Source organism: Opisthocomus hoazin, chromosome 7 (genome assembly GCF_030867145.1).
Source record: "Opisthocomus hoazin isolate bOpiHoa1 chromosome 7, bOpiHoa1.hap1, whole genome shotgun sequence".
Lineage (NCBI taxonomy): Eukaryota > Metazoa > Chordata > Aves > Opisthocomiformes > Opisthocomidae > Opisthocomus > Opisthocomus hoazin.
The window spans coordinates 35054813-35069782 of record NC_134420.1 but is presented as its reverse complement, the minus strand read 5'-3'; the positions used below and the strand labels follow the sequence as shown (position 1 = coordinate 35069782).

The window sequence follows — 14970 nt, the reverse complement described above, 5'->3', positions numbered from 1 at the left end:
CTTAAGAGCCCAGTCGACATGTCTCTTGCCCCAGTCTATACTCACTGTACAATTAAGGGGAGAGTTAAGCACCTCCGAAGAGCAATACAAAGCACCTACACGAATCCACCACTGCTCCCCACCTGAACACTTTAGAACACTTCAGCACTCTGTAGCACAAATCAGTGCCAACCTCTGCAAAACACCAGACCCCAACCTGAGCCTGAACCAGGCCTGCTCTGTCTCTCTGTTCCCATGGGATGCTGTTGAGCCCCGTGTGTACAGGTCCAACAGCTGAGAGGGAATAAACTCGTGCAGCATCCTAATGGCAGAGCACATCCCGATGCTCCTGCCTTTCAGACAAGCACTTCAGCCAGCAGCAGGGTGCACCAGCCTGCCTCCAGAGCCGCAGAAGGCCACTGTCTCTGCAGCAAGCTGGGGCATGCTCCCACGTGGGCTATGGTAGCCACAGGCCCCCACCTCCTGAGGGACTGGGTGTAGGGATGGGGGTCTTGGAGGGCTCCTTCGGGAAGCAGGGACAGGGCATCAGTGAGGTGTGACACACATGGCCCCGGTGCGTTAGCCTGCAAAGACTATCAAGGGCTGTGCTAAATAAAACACAAGGGGCAGGGGGGAGAGACAGACTTTCAGTTTGGAAGGTCAGGTCTGTCAAGGTGAACGCTGCCAAGCTCCAGCTTAATTATTAACTAGCCCAGTTTCTGTTTGTATCAGCAGCAGTACCTACCTCTCAATGTGGACTGCACCCTAGACTCCCTGCTGTCAACCCCAATTAAGCCTGATAAGGTCTGGCTCTGCCCAGCAAGAACAGGAGCTTGCCAGGACCTCCTGGGCTGCCTCCACCTCCTCCATGGGAAGGGGAAGGTGGGGAGAGAAGGGTTCCCTAAACCCTGCCTGCTCTGGCATATAGGTGTGTGCTACTGTCGAGCGCTAGCAACCTCTGGGCTACAGGAGCGTGCACAGGCTGCTAAGGCTAGGCAACCGAGGTACTCTGCTCCGAGTGCCAGGGAGCCCACGGGTTAGAGAGGAGATGCCACAAGCAGGGGAGACGAACAGATCTGGTAAGCTCAAAGGCTGGGTGAGAGGGAGGAGAATGAAGTCTGCTTTTGCCCAGGCTGTAGCAATGGCCACAGCTGACACCAACGCCTGCCTGTAGGAAGCAAGGAGAGGCTTTTGGCTAAACTACCCCACGTTCTCACTTACTCTGCCTCATTCGCCGTCAGTTCAGATCCTTAAAGGCAGGACAGAGGGGGTGGGGGGGCAGCAGCTCCCAGTTGTGGTCCTGCCACTGCTGTGCTCTGCAGCCCTGCTGGGAATGCCCCCGTCACGCCGTCCTGGGACCTGAGCTGCAGCTGCTTGCAAAGCACTTTCTGACCTGCACATGATAGGCAGTTTCTTGGGCTCAAAAATACTGTAAGCAGATCCCCTCCTCCTCTTATTTTTTCCAGGGGAATGAGGAGCACCAAGCAGCGTTCCCACATCATGCATCGCTCCTGGAAGGTAGGTACTCCACAAACGCTTGCCAGCTCACCCTCCTTCAGACTGGGGGGAGGGGGGGCAAATGGGACCACTGCCTGTGGCCCTTTGGACACATCATAAATCAAAGTTATATAAAGTCCATTTCCATGGGATAATCTGGCCACTACACCTTCTGAGCTGAAACAGGCAATGGGAAGGCCCTGTAACACCATTAGAGAGGTAGCTACCCATCACCTAGGCAATGCTGCAAGACTACCAAACAGCCACGGACCAGTGTGTATTCCCTGTCACTTGCTGAATAAATTGGTTTGAAACCACCAATGTATTCATGAAAGATTGCTATGAAGGCCATTTCACACCCCTCAAGCAATCTCGTCTCCATCCATTTCTAGAGCGGGCACGTATTTGCATGAAGGTCACCCCTTCTGGGGACTGTGCTGCTAGGAAGAAATTAAAACGACAATTAAAATGGGATGTTTTTTTGTTGCGGCTCAATAAAATATAATCCTGGCTAAACAAAGTAAACACTGAACATGAATGAGTCCCTCTCTCCAGAGTGCTGTCAAGCCGTCAGTCACAACTGGGGAAGACTGCTGGCTAAAAGACACGCGGGCTTTTGAGGTCAGCATATGGATATGCCCTGTACTGAAACGCATGCACACACACAAGCACGGGCAGCCTGGGCTGCTTTCTAAAAAGAGAGAAATCTGCTTACTTAGCCCTGAAAGCTATTTCTGAGGCGTGATACATCCCATATACATGCCCCAGCATCTTTAACATTAACTGGGAAATGCTGCACATTCCTGAGAGGCAGGCTAAGGCACAGGGCTGGGAACTGCGCATTATTCCACCACTGGCTCTGCCTTCAGATTGCTGTTGACACGACTGTCCCCGACAGGCCAGTCAGCTGGCGTCTCTGCTCCCCAGTCTTTCCCACTGCAAAGTGGACCCAGGAGTTTTAATGCATAAAGAAATATATTTGAAATATTTTCTTTGATCTGGGTGAATATGTGGAAATGAGGGTAGAGAAGTATCTACCATTTAGGTAATTCCTCATCCCTGTAAAGATCTGCATCTCCTGAATCCCAAGAACTTGCAAGCAAAGGCCCTGCTCAGGCTTCCAGTGACTTTTGCAAAGGCTGGAAAGACCACCAGAGTAGCTCGTCCACTGCTGGCAACAGCAGGGACAAGTGGAGTAGCTATGCACTTTAGTATCGAGTATTTCCCAGTATAAAGTGTACAAGGAGAGATCATGGCCCATACCAAAACAAAAAGTTATGCACCAGAGCAGTTAAAAAAAAAACTGGTTTGACTCTCAGGTGACTCCCCAGCCACCCCATACTACTGTGGTCCTCTGCAGCCCCAACAGCTGGCACCGAACACTTGGCCAAGCAAAGCTTTCAGAAGCTTTGCACAGCCTTGCAAGTCTGGCTCGGAAAGCCTGTTTGGAGGAAACAAATGCTGAGCTGAACCTGAGCCAGAGGCTCTCCCCTGCCTGGTTACTTTGCCTTGTGTAAAATTCACAGCCCTGTTTTCCCAGGGAGGACTCTGCAAGGCAGGGGGGGTGGCAGCAGAGCCAGGGTCTCCCATTTACCCCCAGGAAAGGGCTGCTGGGACAAGAGAGGTGTGTTTCACTTGGACTCATCCATCGGGACATCCCAGGGCTTCTGTGGTCCCAGGGAGGCTGCGGAGGAGAGCCGGGGTGCCCAGCGGTCCCAGGGGCGCAGCCCCGGGGAAAGAGGTGCTGCCTGGGAAAAGCCGTGCGAGCTGCTCCGGGAGGGAGGAGGCAAGGAGCGGGACCGACAGATCCCACTGAAACGTTCAGTAATGCATTTTTTTCACAAAGATTCAGGTGCGTCCGTGTAATCTAAATCTAACATGACACGGACTAAACGAGGACGTCACTTCTCTCCCCGCTGATCAGCCGTGATTGCCGCTGAGTGACACGCCAGCACATGCCTCTGCGCCGAGCGGGGCTCTGCTCGTCGGCCAGCTGCTGGCTTGAAGCACGCGACCCTGAACCGCAGGACACGCATGCACCATACATGGAGGGCATCCCGGGGACCCCTCCCTCCCAGACAGGGAGGAGGCTTTTCTTTATTAACTGGAAAGCAACTTTCCGTAGCTGGTGACCAAGTTCTCCAATAACAGCTGCCAAGAGCAATCAGGCTGGATCACAACAGAGGGAGGAAAGTTATTTATTTTAATAGAAATTATTTGGTTCCCAGGGTTCTGATCAAATTAGCAAGCTACTGAATTAAAGCAATGAAATTACTGGGAAGAAGGCTGTGCTCAACTTATTTCCAGTCCTCGCGGACCTGAAGAAGTAACAAAGGAAAACATCCAAACCGCTCCAAGGAGTTTTCCATAAACACCCTAAGCTGGTATTTGGGGACCTGGGGACTTCTGCCTGCCACTAACAATTTCCTAATTAGCCCAATATCCGATGGGCTCAGGCCATCCCCTGCACAGCAGATCTGGCATCCTCCGAAAACGAGCGAAGACTGAGGCTTGCACGGCAGATGCTGCTCCTTTGATTTGCAGCCCAGCTCAAGCGTGATGAACACTTTGGTTTTCAGCTGTGCTTGCAAACCTGTCAGATTTGAGCTCCTCTCTGTACCCTGTGTGCCCCCCCTTATCTTTTGACAAATGTTTCTTTAGTGCAAATTTAACGGTAATCATATCTGGAATTGAAGGAATAAGAAGAATACAGGAGGCGTACATCGCACTGCAGTGGGATCAAAACAGACTGCCGTAACGGGGATTTCGGGCAAGGAAGGGGGGCTCAGTATTCAGGGGAGAGGAGATGAAGAGTGCAGAGACAGAGCCGAGGGTGAGGTGGGAAATGGTGCTGATGCTTACTGTGCCCTGGCAGCACTGACCCGGTGCTGGGTGCACCCCTGGGACCCCTGCCCAAGGGCGGGAGATGGAGAGCACCCGGGTGCACGCACCGAGGGGCGATGCATGGCCTGATGCTGCATGGGAAGGGGACGCCTGCGCAGCCCTGCACCCTCGCCCACCCCAGGCAACACCGCCCCGCACCCCAGGAGTGTCATCCTCCCGCAGAAAAGCCCCATGCTCCCAGGTGCATCAGCACAACCCAAGCCCCAGGGCTGCCCAAGGAGAGGGTTGAGTCACGGCCCTGGACCAGCCAGAGCTGCATGTTCTGCTGTGCAACCCTGGCTGTGTCATTTCCCAAAGCACCGGGGAAAGATCTGGAATGTAGGGAAGGCTCTTAGGCATCCATCAATCACTGTCATGTTCTTAATGCACTGCTCTTAACTAGTTCCTGCTGGATGTGAACACCATGAGCTGGGGTTGTTGACAACACAGCAAACACAAACACGAGGGGCTGACTGAAGAGGACGAAAAGAGCCAGAGCAGGCAGAGGAAAGGAGAAAAAGCACTTACCTTGGGTGAGCAGCAGGGCTGTGGGGAGAGAACATGAGAAAGACACGGAGAGAGAAGAAAAGAGGGAAAAAGTTAATATCCCAGGGAAAAGCTGCTTTACAGATGACGGCTGTCAGTGAGCAATGGACATGGAGCAAGGCAGTGTGCGAGCTCGCTGGGGCTGCATGCCGGGCGCAGGCTGGGGCGCAGAGCCTGTGGCAGCGAGATGGGGAGGAGGCTGGTGAGCACTGGCGGTCTGGGTCCCCAAAGTCACCCCCCCAGAAGAAAGCAGAGGGATGGGATGCAGGCAGGGAGTAGCGAGGAGGAAAAGGGAAAAGTCAGAGGGGGACGGTTACGCTTGCCATCGGGGCCTGATGTGACCCAAACTGACCCGAAGGTGGGGTGGGGGTGGGGGGGGGAGGTGCCCCCGCTTCATCTGGAAGTGTGTGGTTGTGGTGGGGCTTGGCACAACCAGGAGGGCCCTGGTAAACCCGTGGGTGGCTGAGAAGAAAGGGTGGCCAAAGGTGATGGGCAGCTCACTGAGAGGAGCATTGTCAGGGGAAGGTGTTGATAAAATGGGTGCTGGCCTCCAGTGGGAAACAGGGCAGTGGGTAACGTGGCCATGCATCATTCCCCGGGACACCCTGGCTCGCCTACGCCTATCCTGCACCCCACAGGTACCGCTCCAGAGGGTCAGGGTGCTGAGAGGAGCACAGGCACACATAAAGCATCACTGCTCTGAGTCCCCCTGGCTCTCTCTGCTCCCAATTTCAGGTTTGCCTGACAGTGCTGCATGGGCACATACCGTGCTCTGCCATTGCATTGGGAGGCAGCTGCCTCCCGGGAAATGTGACAGCGTGGTCCTGCGAGATTAGAGGTGGAAGGAATGGATGAGAAGGGGGCAAAGGTCCTTGCAAGGGATGACCTTACCCTGAATTTCCATACGGGCACAGCCCAGCCCTCTTGCTGCCTTAGGCAGTGACGTCCTGGCCCTCCCCTGCCTTGATTTATCCACTCCCCGGTGCTGTCAGAAAGAAACATCTGGCTGGATCCCTCCTAGGTGTTATGCCTAGAACACCACGGTCTGAATCCAAGTTTCAAACTAACTACAGGAGAGTCTGCATAGCAAAAAATACCGAACCCTTTTTGAGAGGGGCCGAGCACCAGCTCTGTGCCTTAGCTTTGACTTCAATCTGTCCTTCAAACAGCGAACTGGTCCCCATAGACTTGGTTGCATGTGATGACAGTCTTGTAATTACTAACACTTCTTATCATGCACTTTTAGTCTCAGAAGCTTAAAACTCTGTACAAAGACTGAGTCAGTATTAACAGCCCCATTTGACAGATGGTGAAGCAAGCAAAGAGAGGCTAAAGGGAGCATTCTGCAAACTCAGAAGCGGGCTGGAGTCCAACAGTGCTAATTTACCCAGGCTTGCTGGTTCAGGCCTCTGAAAAGCAGGCACTTTTATACAGAGGCACCTAATTGTATCTGCGCTGGTTTGAAAGTGATTTCCTAAGCGATTTGTCAAAGGTCGCGCAGCGCAGAGCCGGGGGCAGAGCTGGGGAAAGTAATCCCGAGTGCTGGCTCCCAGTCACGTCTCTGCTCTGTCGGGCAGCACCCACGGGCACAGCTTTCCCAACAGCCTGCAGAGAGGCATCGGCCCAGCCGAGACCTTCATTCACCTGTCCACCTCCCCAGCTGGAAACACCCTGGGCACTCAGGGAAGATCTCTCTTGTCCGTGCGGGCAGGTAGAGGTGCAGTGAAAGGGGAAGGGGAAATGAAGAGGCTCCTTGCTGATCATCCCTCGTGTTTCAGGGTCAATTCCTTCCGGGAGTCAAAAAACTTATGGGGAACCACTTGTGAATACGTTCTGCTGCACGTACAATGCCACAGGGCCATGAGAAGCACACAACCTGCTCTGCCCACACAACCTCCTGTCCTCCACGCAGCTCTGCCTAGAATTCTCCAGCAGGCCTGTCACTGCTCCTTGTAGCACCAATCTTAAGTCTCCTTGTAGCTCCATCCTGCTGCAGCTCCATGCTAACCTGTGGCCTCCTTACTATTCCATGGTCTTCCAGTTTCCCAGACAATGTGGGGAAATAAAATTTGCCTTTTGCAATTACAAGCATTAGTACAGTGGGTCGATTCGGTGTTCAAATTTAATATAATGAAATATTACTGGGGCCCTAAGCTACTCTGGTTATTAAAATAAAAATCATTGGTTCCTCAGGTTTTTAAATTTGTTATTCTAGTGCTCTGGGATTTGAGTTTACTTTTTTTCCCCCATTTGCTTTTAAGCCTGCAAAAGAACTACTTTTCTCCCTTTCATGTATGATATGATACAGAATATTTGAAGAACCCTATAAAGCTATGAATGAAACATCAAGAATACAGCATGCAGAAAGCCAAGGGATTATTTTATCTTTATGTTTCTGAGTGAACGGTATGCATGCAAGCAAGAAAACGATTTCATGGACTAAAGCTTCCTTCCTGCACATGCATCTGCTAATGTGCCCTTAGCCCTGACCTGTAATGTCTCCTGACAGTCCATCTGGGGATGCTGCCCCTGTACCAGCCCTGCTGATGGCCCCCGTGCTGCTCCCATCCAACAAGCCTCCCTCCGCTGCCCCCAGCCCGGGCTGCATCCCTCCCTCCCTCCCCAAGGCACCTCTGCTCCTGCTCCACGTGTCACCCTCCTCCTGGGGCCAGCCCAGGCCACCTCATTGCTGCTGGCATCTCAGGTAGTCTCAGAGGCTTGACATGTGTATTCTTACACGGAGCTGCTAAAATTAGCTCACCAGTCAAATCCAAAATAGCAGTCCCAGGTTCCCCTCATCTAACCCTTGCACAGCATGAGCGCAGACACACACCCATGCCCGCAGACAGGGTAGGTGATGCTCTCTCAGAAGACCCAAAGCCTTCAGCTCTGGATCTCAGCCCCTCCTTTGCTGGGATTTCTCTGCCCTGCAGGCCTGGTTTTTACTACACAAAGTCAAAATTGTGTGCATGAACTCTGCTTCCCCTGCCACCCCTGAAACTGGACAACGGAATCACAGAATGTTCGGGGTTGGAAGGGACCTCTGTGGGTCATCTAGTCCAACCCCCCTGCCGAAGCAGGGTCACCATCGTAGACCTGAATTTAGCTGCTAAGAAAGCTAATTACTAATAAACTATTCAATTTGCATGTTTTCAAAGTACATTGGGGTGGAATGCTGCTGTGACATCATTGTTGGTGTGGGGTACAGATCAGGAACTGAATTCCTTCCTGCTCTAACTCTACTGAGGCCAAAGAGGATTAAACTAAGAGGAACCGGGCTTGGGATGGGGGCAGACCAGAAATTGGGCAGTCCTGTAAACCCTGTGCTAAATGTGTGCCCCAGCCTTTTTCTGAACAGTGAAACACATGTTACTGCTGTTTACCTCAGAGAGAGATTTGACCACGCTGCATGCTTTATTCTGGACTCATTCTTCATTAACATAAATCTTTTCTAATCAATAAACCTAAAGACTCGAGGAAGCCACTGCGTAGATAAGAGGATCCTTGTTAAAGGCCTGGGATTTGCAGAGCAGGCTGAAGTGAGGGAGAGGAGGCTGTGCATCTAGAGGGGACCCTCAGTCACACAACTGGGCAGTCACAGGAAGCCAAAGGCGCGGAGAAGACATCGCCTGCACCCTGTGTGCACCCAAAGAAGCTCAGTGACCATGCAAACCACGGGCTCAGTTCCCCAAAGAGGTAAGGATTGCCCATCTTCCAGATGCAACTGTCCACAGGCTCTGCCTCCAGATTCGCTCACCGAGGTGAGCAAACCGTTTCCCTAATGGACTGTGAAGAGCTATAACATGGGGGTTTTTATAGGCTAAACAAGGCAGAGATTTTGCAGCATTAACCTGAATGCTGTTATTATTGAAGTCAATAGCTAAGCTCTTGCAGACTCCAAGAGTCTCCTCTCCATCAGGAGAATCAGCAGCACTCAGCTTAATCACAGAGCTGCAAGGAAATTATTAAACCTTTGGGGAAGGAGGTAACAGCAATCTAACATTTCTTTGCTGTTTCCATCAGCAGCTGATGGAAGGAGTTTCTCAGCATCTGCTTACGCCTCAGAAAACTGCAGCACATGTGCTCACGTATCGATGCAGCTGATCTTATCCAGACAGGGACCTTTGTACCAAGTTACATCATTTCATCAATATTTTGATACAGATAACTTGCTGGATCAATCCAAGCTAGGAATCCTTCTTCCTTTGCTGTTCAGTCCTCACTCTGTGACTCCCAGCCACATCCTCCCTCTGGGGCACGCAGCTTTCCTGTCAGGGGTGCTGAGACTTGATTAAAAGGAGATGTGTTATGAGATTTGTCCTCACCAGTTGACTCTGCGCTGGGAGGGCTGAGAAGACTTCAGACAAAATCTTCCCAAGCCAGGTCATGCCAGCAAGCGGTTTAATAGCGCTTGCCAGCCATCCGTGCTCCCGTTTCCAGCGAAGCCATATCTTGTGGGAGACATGCCTTCTGAAGCAAAATTTTGCATGAAGGACATCGGTCCCTTTCACAAAGCGTAACCCTCAGGACTCAGCCTTCATGCACCAGCCCTGAGGTTGATTCTTCCACTGCTGCGCCACGAGCTGAATTCTCACAAGCAGACTCCCAATTACCCTCATGAAACATAATTTTCCAAATGCTATTTTCACCACTATCTGCTATCAAGTGAAAGCTCCAAAAGTAGCCTCCCTTGCCATTTGGGCTCCATCAACACTAAGGTTAACCACAATTTAAGCAGCAGACTGAGTTTATCCAGGGAAAGCAAAGCAAGATTTTCTCCTGTAATCCGGTACTGCAGACAAAGTGTAAAAGCTGATGTATGAAGAGAGTGTTTCTCCAAAATCCTGTTGGGCTGACAGTAGCAAAATGCTCGGTCCGAGTTGGGAGATGACACAATACCAGAGCAGCCATGAGAGCAAGAGTCAAAGCAACAGACAGCATCTTGTCATAAAGGAAAAGACTCGTTTCACTGCAGGAACACTTTAAAAAGATGCTGGAAAAAGGATGCTCAGACAGGCGGCTCAGGGTGCTGGGAGGTTTCAAAGCTCTGCAGTGCTCAGTTGACAGGGATTCAGTTCATGTGACTGCACATACGGAGGAAAGGTGAGATATGAGGGATTCAGAGATTAATTTCTTAGAAATGGAGAAGACAAAAAAGTCAGGAAACCTGGGAAATGTCCAGCAGGACAGAGAAAAGCGACATCTACCACCTTTGCCAAGCAAAGAATGGGAGACTCTGATTTCTTTTCACTCACTCACTTCGACACAACCAGCTTGCGGCAAGGGCCATCTTTGCTAGTGCTCTTTACATCTGATGTGCCACTACTGAGTCAGTATCGGTCTTCATCACAGACCGGGCTGGCAAGATACCCGTCTCAGATCTATTCTCGTCTCTTTGAATTATTGGAGCACATCAACAAAAAGAGCTGCTAAAGTAAAACTACTTGATGTGATTTGTTTGGATCATCAGAAAGGCCTTCAGAAACTCCAGCTGCAGAAAGCAATTGGTGAAAAAGAATAAATGGGCTGCAAGACAAAGTTTGGTATTGCAGATGTAACATTTCTATAGAGGGAAAGTAAAGAACAGGAGTAAGAAGTCAGCTCTCCTTACGGCAAGGGTTAACAACTGAGTGCCCCAAGGCTCAAAGCAGCACGGGCACTGATATAATTGGGGGTGAACAGTGAGGAGCAGTATCTGCAGATGATGCAAAATGTTTTAGTCAAAAGGCTGTTTCAGTGTCTCTTAGGTGTTGTGCAAGCCCTGAGCAACCTGAAGACAGGAATTCATGTTTGGACTACCACAGGTACCTTCCTGAGTGGAGATATTTTTTTGCCTGGTAAGGTGCTTGCAGGTGCAAACAGCAAGAGCAATAAGATGGACTCTCCTGGAGATACACAGCCTCACCTAACTGTGCAGCTCGAGACAAGGTCACTCCCCTCCACCCCACAGCTCTGGTCAGGGGAAGCAGGCGTACCTTTGCCACCTATGGGACGGCACAGCCAGTAATGCAAATCACCCAGATGGTGGCAAACCCTGCTCCCACCTGCTAGCCTCTATCGGAAACGGCTGCCACAGCAGCCAGCAGCAGGGTGGGCACCCTCAGGGACAGCACACAGGACTTTGATAGTATGGGGCTGCAGATCAAGTTCTGCATCCAAAATAAACCATCCAAACTCTGCCCCAGGCTTGCTTGAGAAGCACACATCTATCCCCCTGATCGCTGGCGCTGCTGTCAGCTCTGCCTGCTCTTCAGGGCACCACATTTCACCACCTATTTCATCGCTGCTACCTAGCTTGTGTCCTTCAGGTGAGGTCCTGAGGCAAGTGCAGGCCCTTGGCACGAAGCTGTGATAGTGCAGGCATGACTGTGATAGACTGGCTGTCTCTGCACAACCCGGATCACAGATTACTTCCAAACATGACTTCCAGTCAGCTGAGGCGCCCAACGCTACCCTGGTCCCAACGGGGCCAGAAGAGATGTTTCGAAGAGACTGTGAAGAGCTGTTTGAGAACATCCAATACTCCTACAGCACCCTAGGCACTGGCTCAGTGTGACAGCCCTGAGCGGGGAGTAACAACAGAAGGAGGACGCACTGTTAAGAAAACCATGTCTTTTGCAGTGCTGGAAACAAATGTGTGGGTAGACAAAACCCAGAGAGACTCTTTGTCAAAGGCAACCCAGCCTGAACGTCCCAGGAGAGGCAGGAGCTGTGCCTAGCTCTTGCCGTGCGAGTCGCGGGGGGGGCCCATTCATCACCACCACAAAACCACGTGAAGTCTCAGCAAAGCGGCTGCAGTTTGGGATTTCCGCCCCCGTCTGTGGTGCGTGTACTACTCAGTAAAGAAACCATCCGACCTCCACCTCTGTAACGGCGGGACGGCGGTGGGAACACGTGTGCAGGGGTCAGCGTGTGTCCCACCCCAAGCGTGGGCGAGCCCATGTGTGTCCTGGCTGCCTCCTCTCCGCCGGGAGCCGGCTGCTCACGCCTGCGCCCTGTGGAGCTGCTGGCGACGGCATCTGCTGCCCATCAGTCCCGATGCTCTGCCTGGGAGAGCCTCGCGTAGCTCCTGGTTCTTCATCCCAGGCACAACGCACGCGCATCGGAGACGCCGCAGCGTGCAGCACTGTGGAGCTGGGGATCTTTCCAGATGCCCTGGAATTAGTGTAGCGACTGTGCCACCTTGTGCCAGCAACGTTTACAGATGGATTTTAATCTCCCGCCGCTTCGATTTTAAAACCGCAGTGCTCTCACTCTGACTTTTCTCTGAGGAGGCCAGCCAGGGCGCTGCACCTCCTTCTCCTCGGCATGGTCCTTCACTCCCTCTGGGTGAAGAGGCTGCGTCCTGACCCGCGGCAAGGCGAGCGGCTGGCCTGCGGGCTCTGTGCTGCAGATCGTTCAGTCCGGCTCTCACCTCCTCTCTGCCTGCTGCAAACCAGACAGGCCCACGGACTCCAGCTCATGCTGGTGTAAATGAGACACCTACAATATGGCAAACTAGCATCGTGGTTCTAATAATAACGAGGACGTTTGACAACTGAACCACCTTAAGGGCTATTTGGACATTTTTAAAATGTGCATTTTCATCCAGCCAGATGTAAAGCGGCCTATATAGGAAAAAGAAATGCAGGACTTCACAAAAAAAGGCCCGATCCTGACTCTGTATCCTGAAGCTCACTTGTTTAGAAAAGAATGCAGATCTCAGAGAAAGCAAAAAGCTGAGCAGAAATGTCAGCGTGATGCTCCAGGCTGCTGAGTGCATAAGCAGGAGCGAGCCAGAGGCAGGTGATTTTCCTCCTGTACCTGGTGAGATGGAGGTGGGAGCCCCTTGGGCTTGGAGGGGCAAGTCTGGAGAGGAGAGCCCAGGGTGATTCTAGGGCTGAAGACTTCGATCTAGGGCTGAATGCTTTGCTGACACGGATTCAAGGGGCTTAATCTGGTTAAATTTCCAAGAAGAAATCTGAGTGTAATATGGCTATAGAGGGCAGGTACCTACACAGAAGGTACAGCACGCTTTATAGTTCCTTCATCTGTTGGAGAAAAGTAGGAAAATCACTAGTGACTACAAGCTGAGGCCAGACAACTTCTACTTAGAAGCTGTGCCCACATCTTTACCCTGGAGGGCAATTAACGGCTGGGACAGACCCCATGGGATTTGGCAGGTTGGTCACTGCTTCCGCTCAAGGGCAGTCAGACTTTGGTGAAACCTGAGGGCCTGTGCTTGACACATGGTGAAACCTAACATCCCTCACTGCCTGCAGGCTGCAGGAGATGGTCTAACAGCATTAAACCATAAATCCTCTTTTGGTTTACATTTTAAAAATCTACGGATGCTATATGACACTGTCATGCTAATGCAAGCTGTGTCTGTCCCAAACGTTCTGCAGAGCTGTGCATGGGAGCTGGGACTGCCCAGAGGGCAGCTGCTGTGCTGGCCAGATAAGAGACAGCAAGGGAAAGCTGTGCAATGCACAGGCAACTGCCAGGTGTTCCCATCACCTGCGGCAGCACATGGAGCAGAAATAAACCGTGGGCACACACGTCTGTCCCTACTCCGTTATCAGACACACAGAAGGTGATTTGAATTCCCTTTTGTAAAGTGCTTGTGTTTAAAGCTTGGCCCTCCCAGGCCACCCCAAAGCTGGTGAAGTCAATGGCAAGACTCACTCAGTGAGAAAGGAGTCAAACACACATAGGACAAGGACAAAGATACATGTAGGCAAGGCACAACCGTAACTCAGGGTTTATTCTCGCTATAATCCTGCTCTGCTGGGAGATCCTGGGTCTCACTGCCAATGAAGTAGGGCCTCAGCAGAGCTGCACACCCTCTATACAACAGGCTGTGATTGTTTCTAACACATTAAGGGCATTTTCAGTTGAAATACATGGAAAACCATTTTTTAAAATTAAAGCAAAATGAGATAGCTCACACCTTCCCTCTTCTCCCATGGGCTTTTCGCCGTGTTTCACAGGTACCCAAGAGCACCATGGCAATGCCACTGGCAGGCAACAACAGAGGGAAGGACAGGGGGCATTCGGGAGGAGCCGAAAGGGCAGCCATGCATTACACCCTTCTCTTGCCTTTTGCATTCCCCAAGGTCCTGGCAAAGGAGCAGGAGAGGGGAGAACAGCAAACTGTGCTCAGAACAAAAACAGATCGAGACAAGGAAACTCAGTCAAAATAATACAACTTCCGAGGCTCAAGCATTGCACAAAAGAAGGATCAGAAGTAAGCTGGGCTCTACAGGGCAGAGATGACACCGAAACAGGGTGAGAGCGAGAATACAGGAGGGCAGAGAATAAAAGTCGATCCATCCACAGGAGGAGAAAAAAAGGAGGGATGTGAAGGAGGAGAAAGAGGGTTATATTTTCTGGATTTAGGGTTTGGAGGTTTTATTCTGATTTTTTTCTTTTTTCATTTTTTTCATAAAGGATCTCACACCTGATATTCCTCGTTCCATCCATTTCGGTTCACCAAGGGCAATGAAGAAATTCTCCTGCCTTTCGTATTCCTCCTCATCTACTATCTTAACCCTTACGGTCTTCCTGTAGGGACAACAAGAGAGACAACCATGTACAGTGGGTCAGCCGGGTGGAGGCGAGGCGGCAGCAGCGGCGGCGGCGATGGCAGCGGCGCGGGCTCCTGGCACGCAGCCCCTTCCCCAGCGGGGCGGATGGACATGGGGCGTCCGTCGTCCTTGGGGAGCGGGAGGGTGTTAGGGGGACAGGGGGCTAGCGAGGGGGTAAGGAGGCAGGGAGAGAGGGAGGAGGACCTTGCTGATGGTTAGCGGGAGGCGACTCCTGCAGCGCATTTTTTCAGTGTCACATGGTAATGGAAAGGGTATTGGCTGCCTGGAAATCACCAGGGACCACCCTGGGGTACCCACCGCGTTTTAGCTGGAAGATCAATTGCTTCTGCTACCCTCACAATTAGTAATAAATCTGCAGGGACTCTGGGCTGGGCGCCTGAGGAGAAGGCAGAGAGATGGGCACTCAGACACGTTCCCCAGCAGGGGTGAGGTGGGACGCTGCCAGCGGGCTACAGCTCTGTCAGCTGCACAGAGG

At 51.8% G+C, this 14970-nt stretch overlaps 1 protein-coding gene across 6 annotated transcripts in view; it reads right to left on the bottom strand.

Moving 5' to 3' along the window:
- Positions 1–14970, bottom strand: part of SLC8A3 (solute carrier family 8 member A3) — a 122812-nt gene that overhangs the window by 10296 nt on the left and 97546 nt on the right. For 3 of the 6 annotated variants that reach the window (XM_075426120.1, XM_075426121.1, XM_075426125.1), the window contains one exon: positions 4888–4905. The exons of 1 other annotated variant lie outside the window; for it this stretch is intronic. In XM_075426120.1, the coding sequence (XP_075282235.1) occupies positions 4888–4905 (18 nt within the window). Of the gene's footprint in view, positions 1–4887; positions 4906–14347; positions 14452–14970 lie in introns of all 6 variants that reach the window. 2 more of the 6 variants (XM_075426122.1, XM_075426124.1) reach the window with 2 other exon arrangements.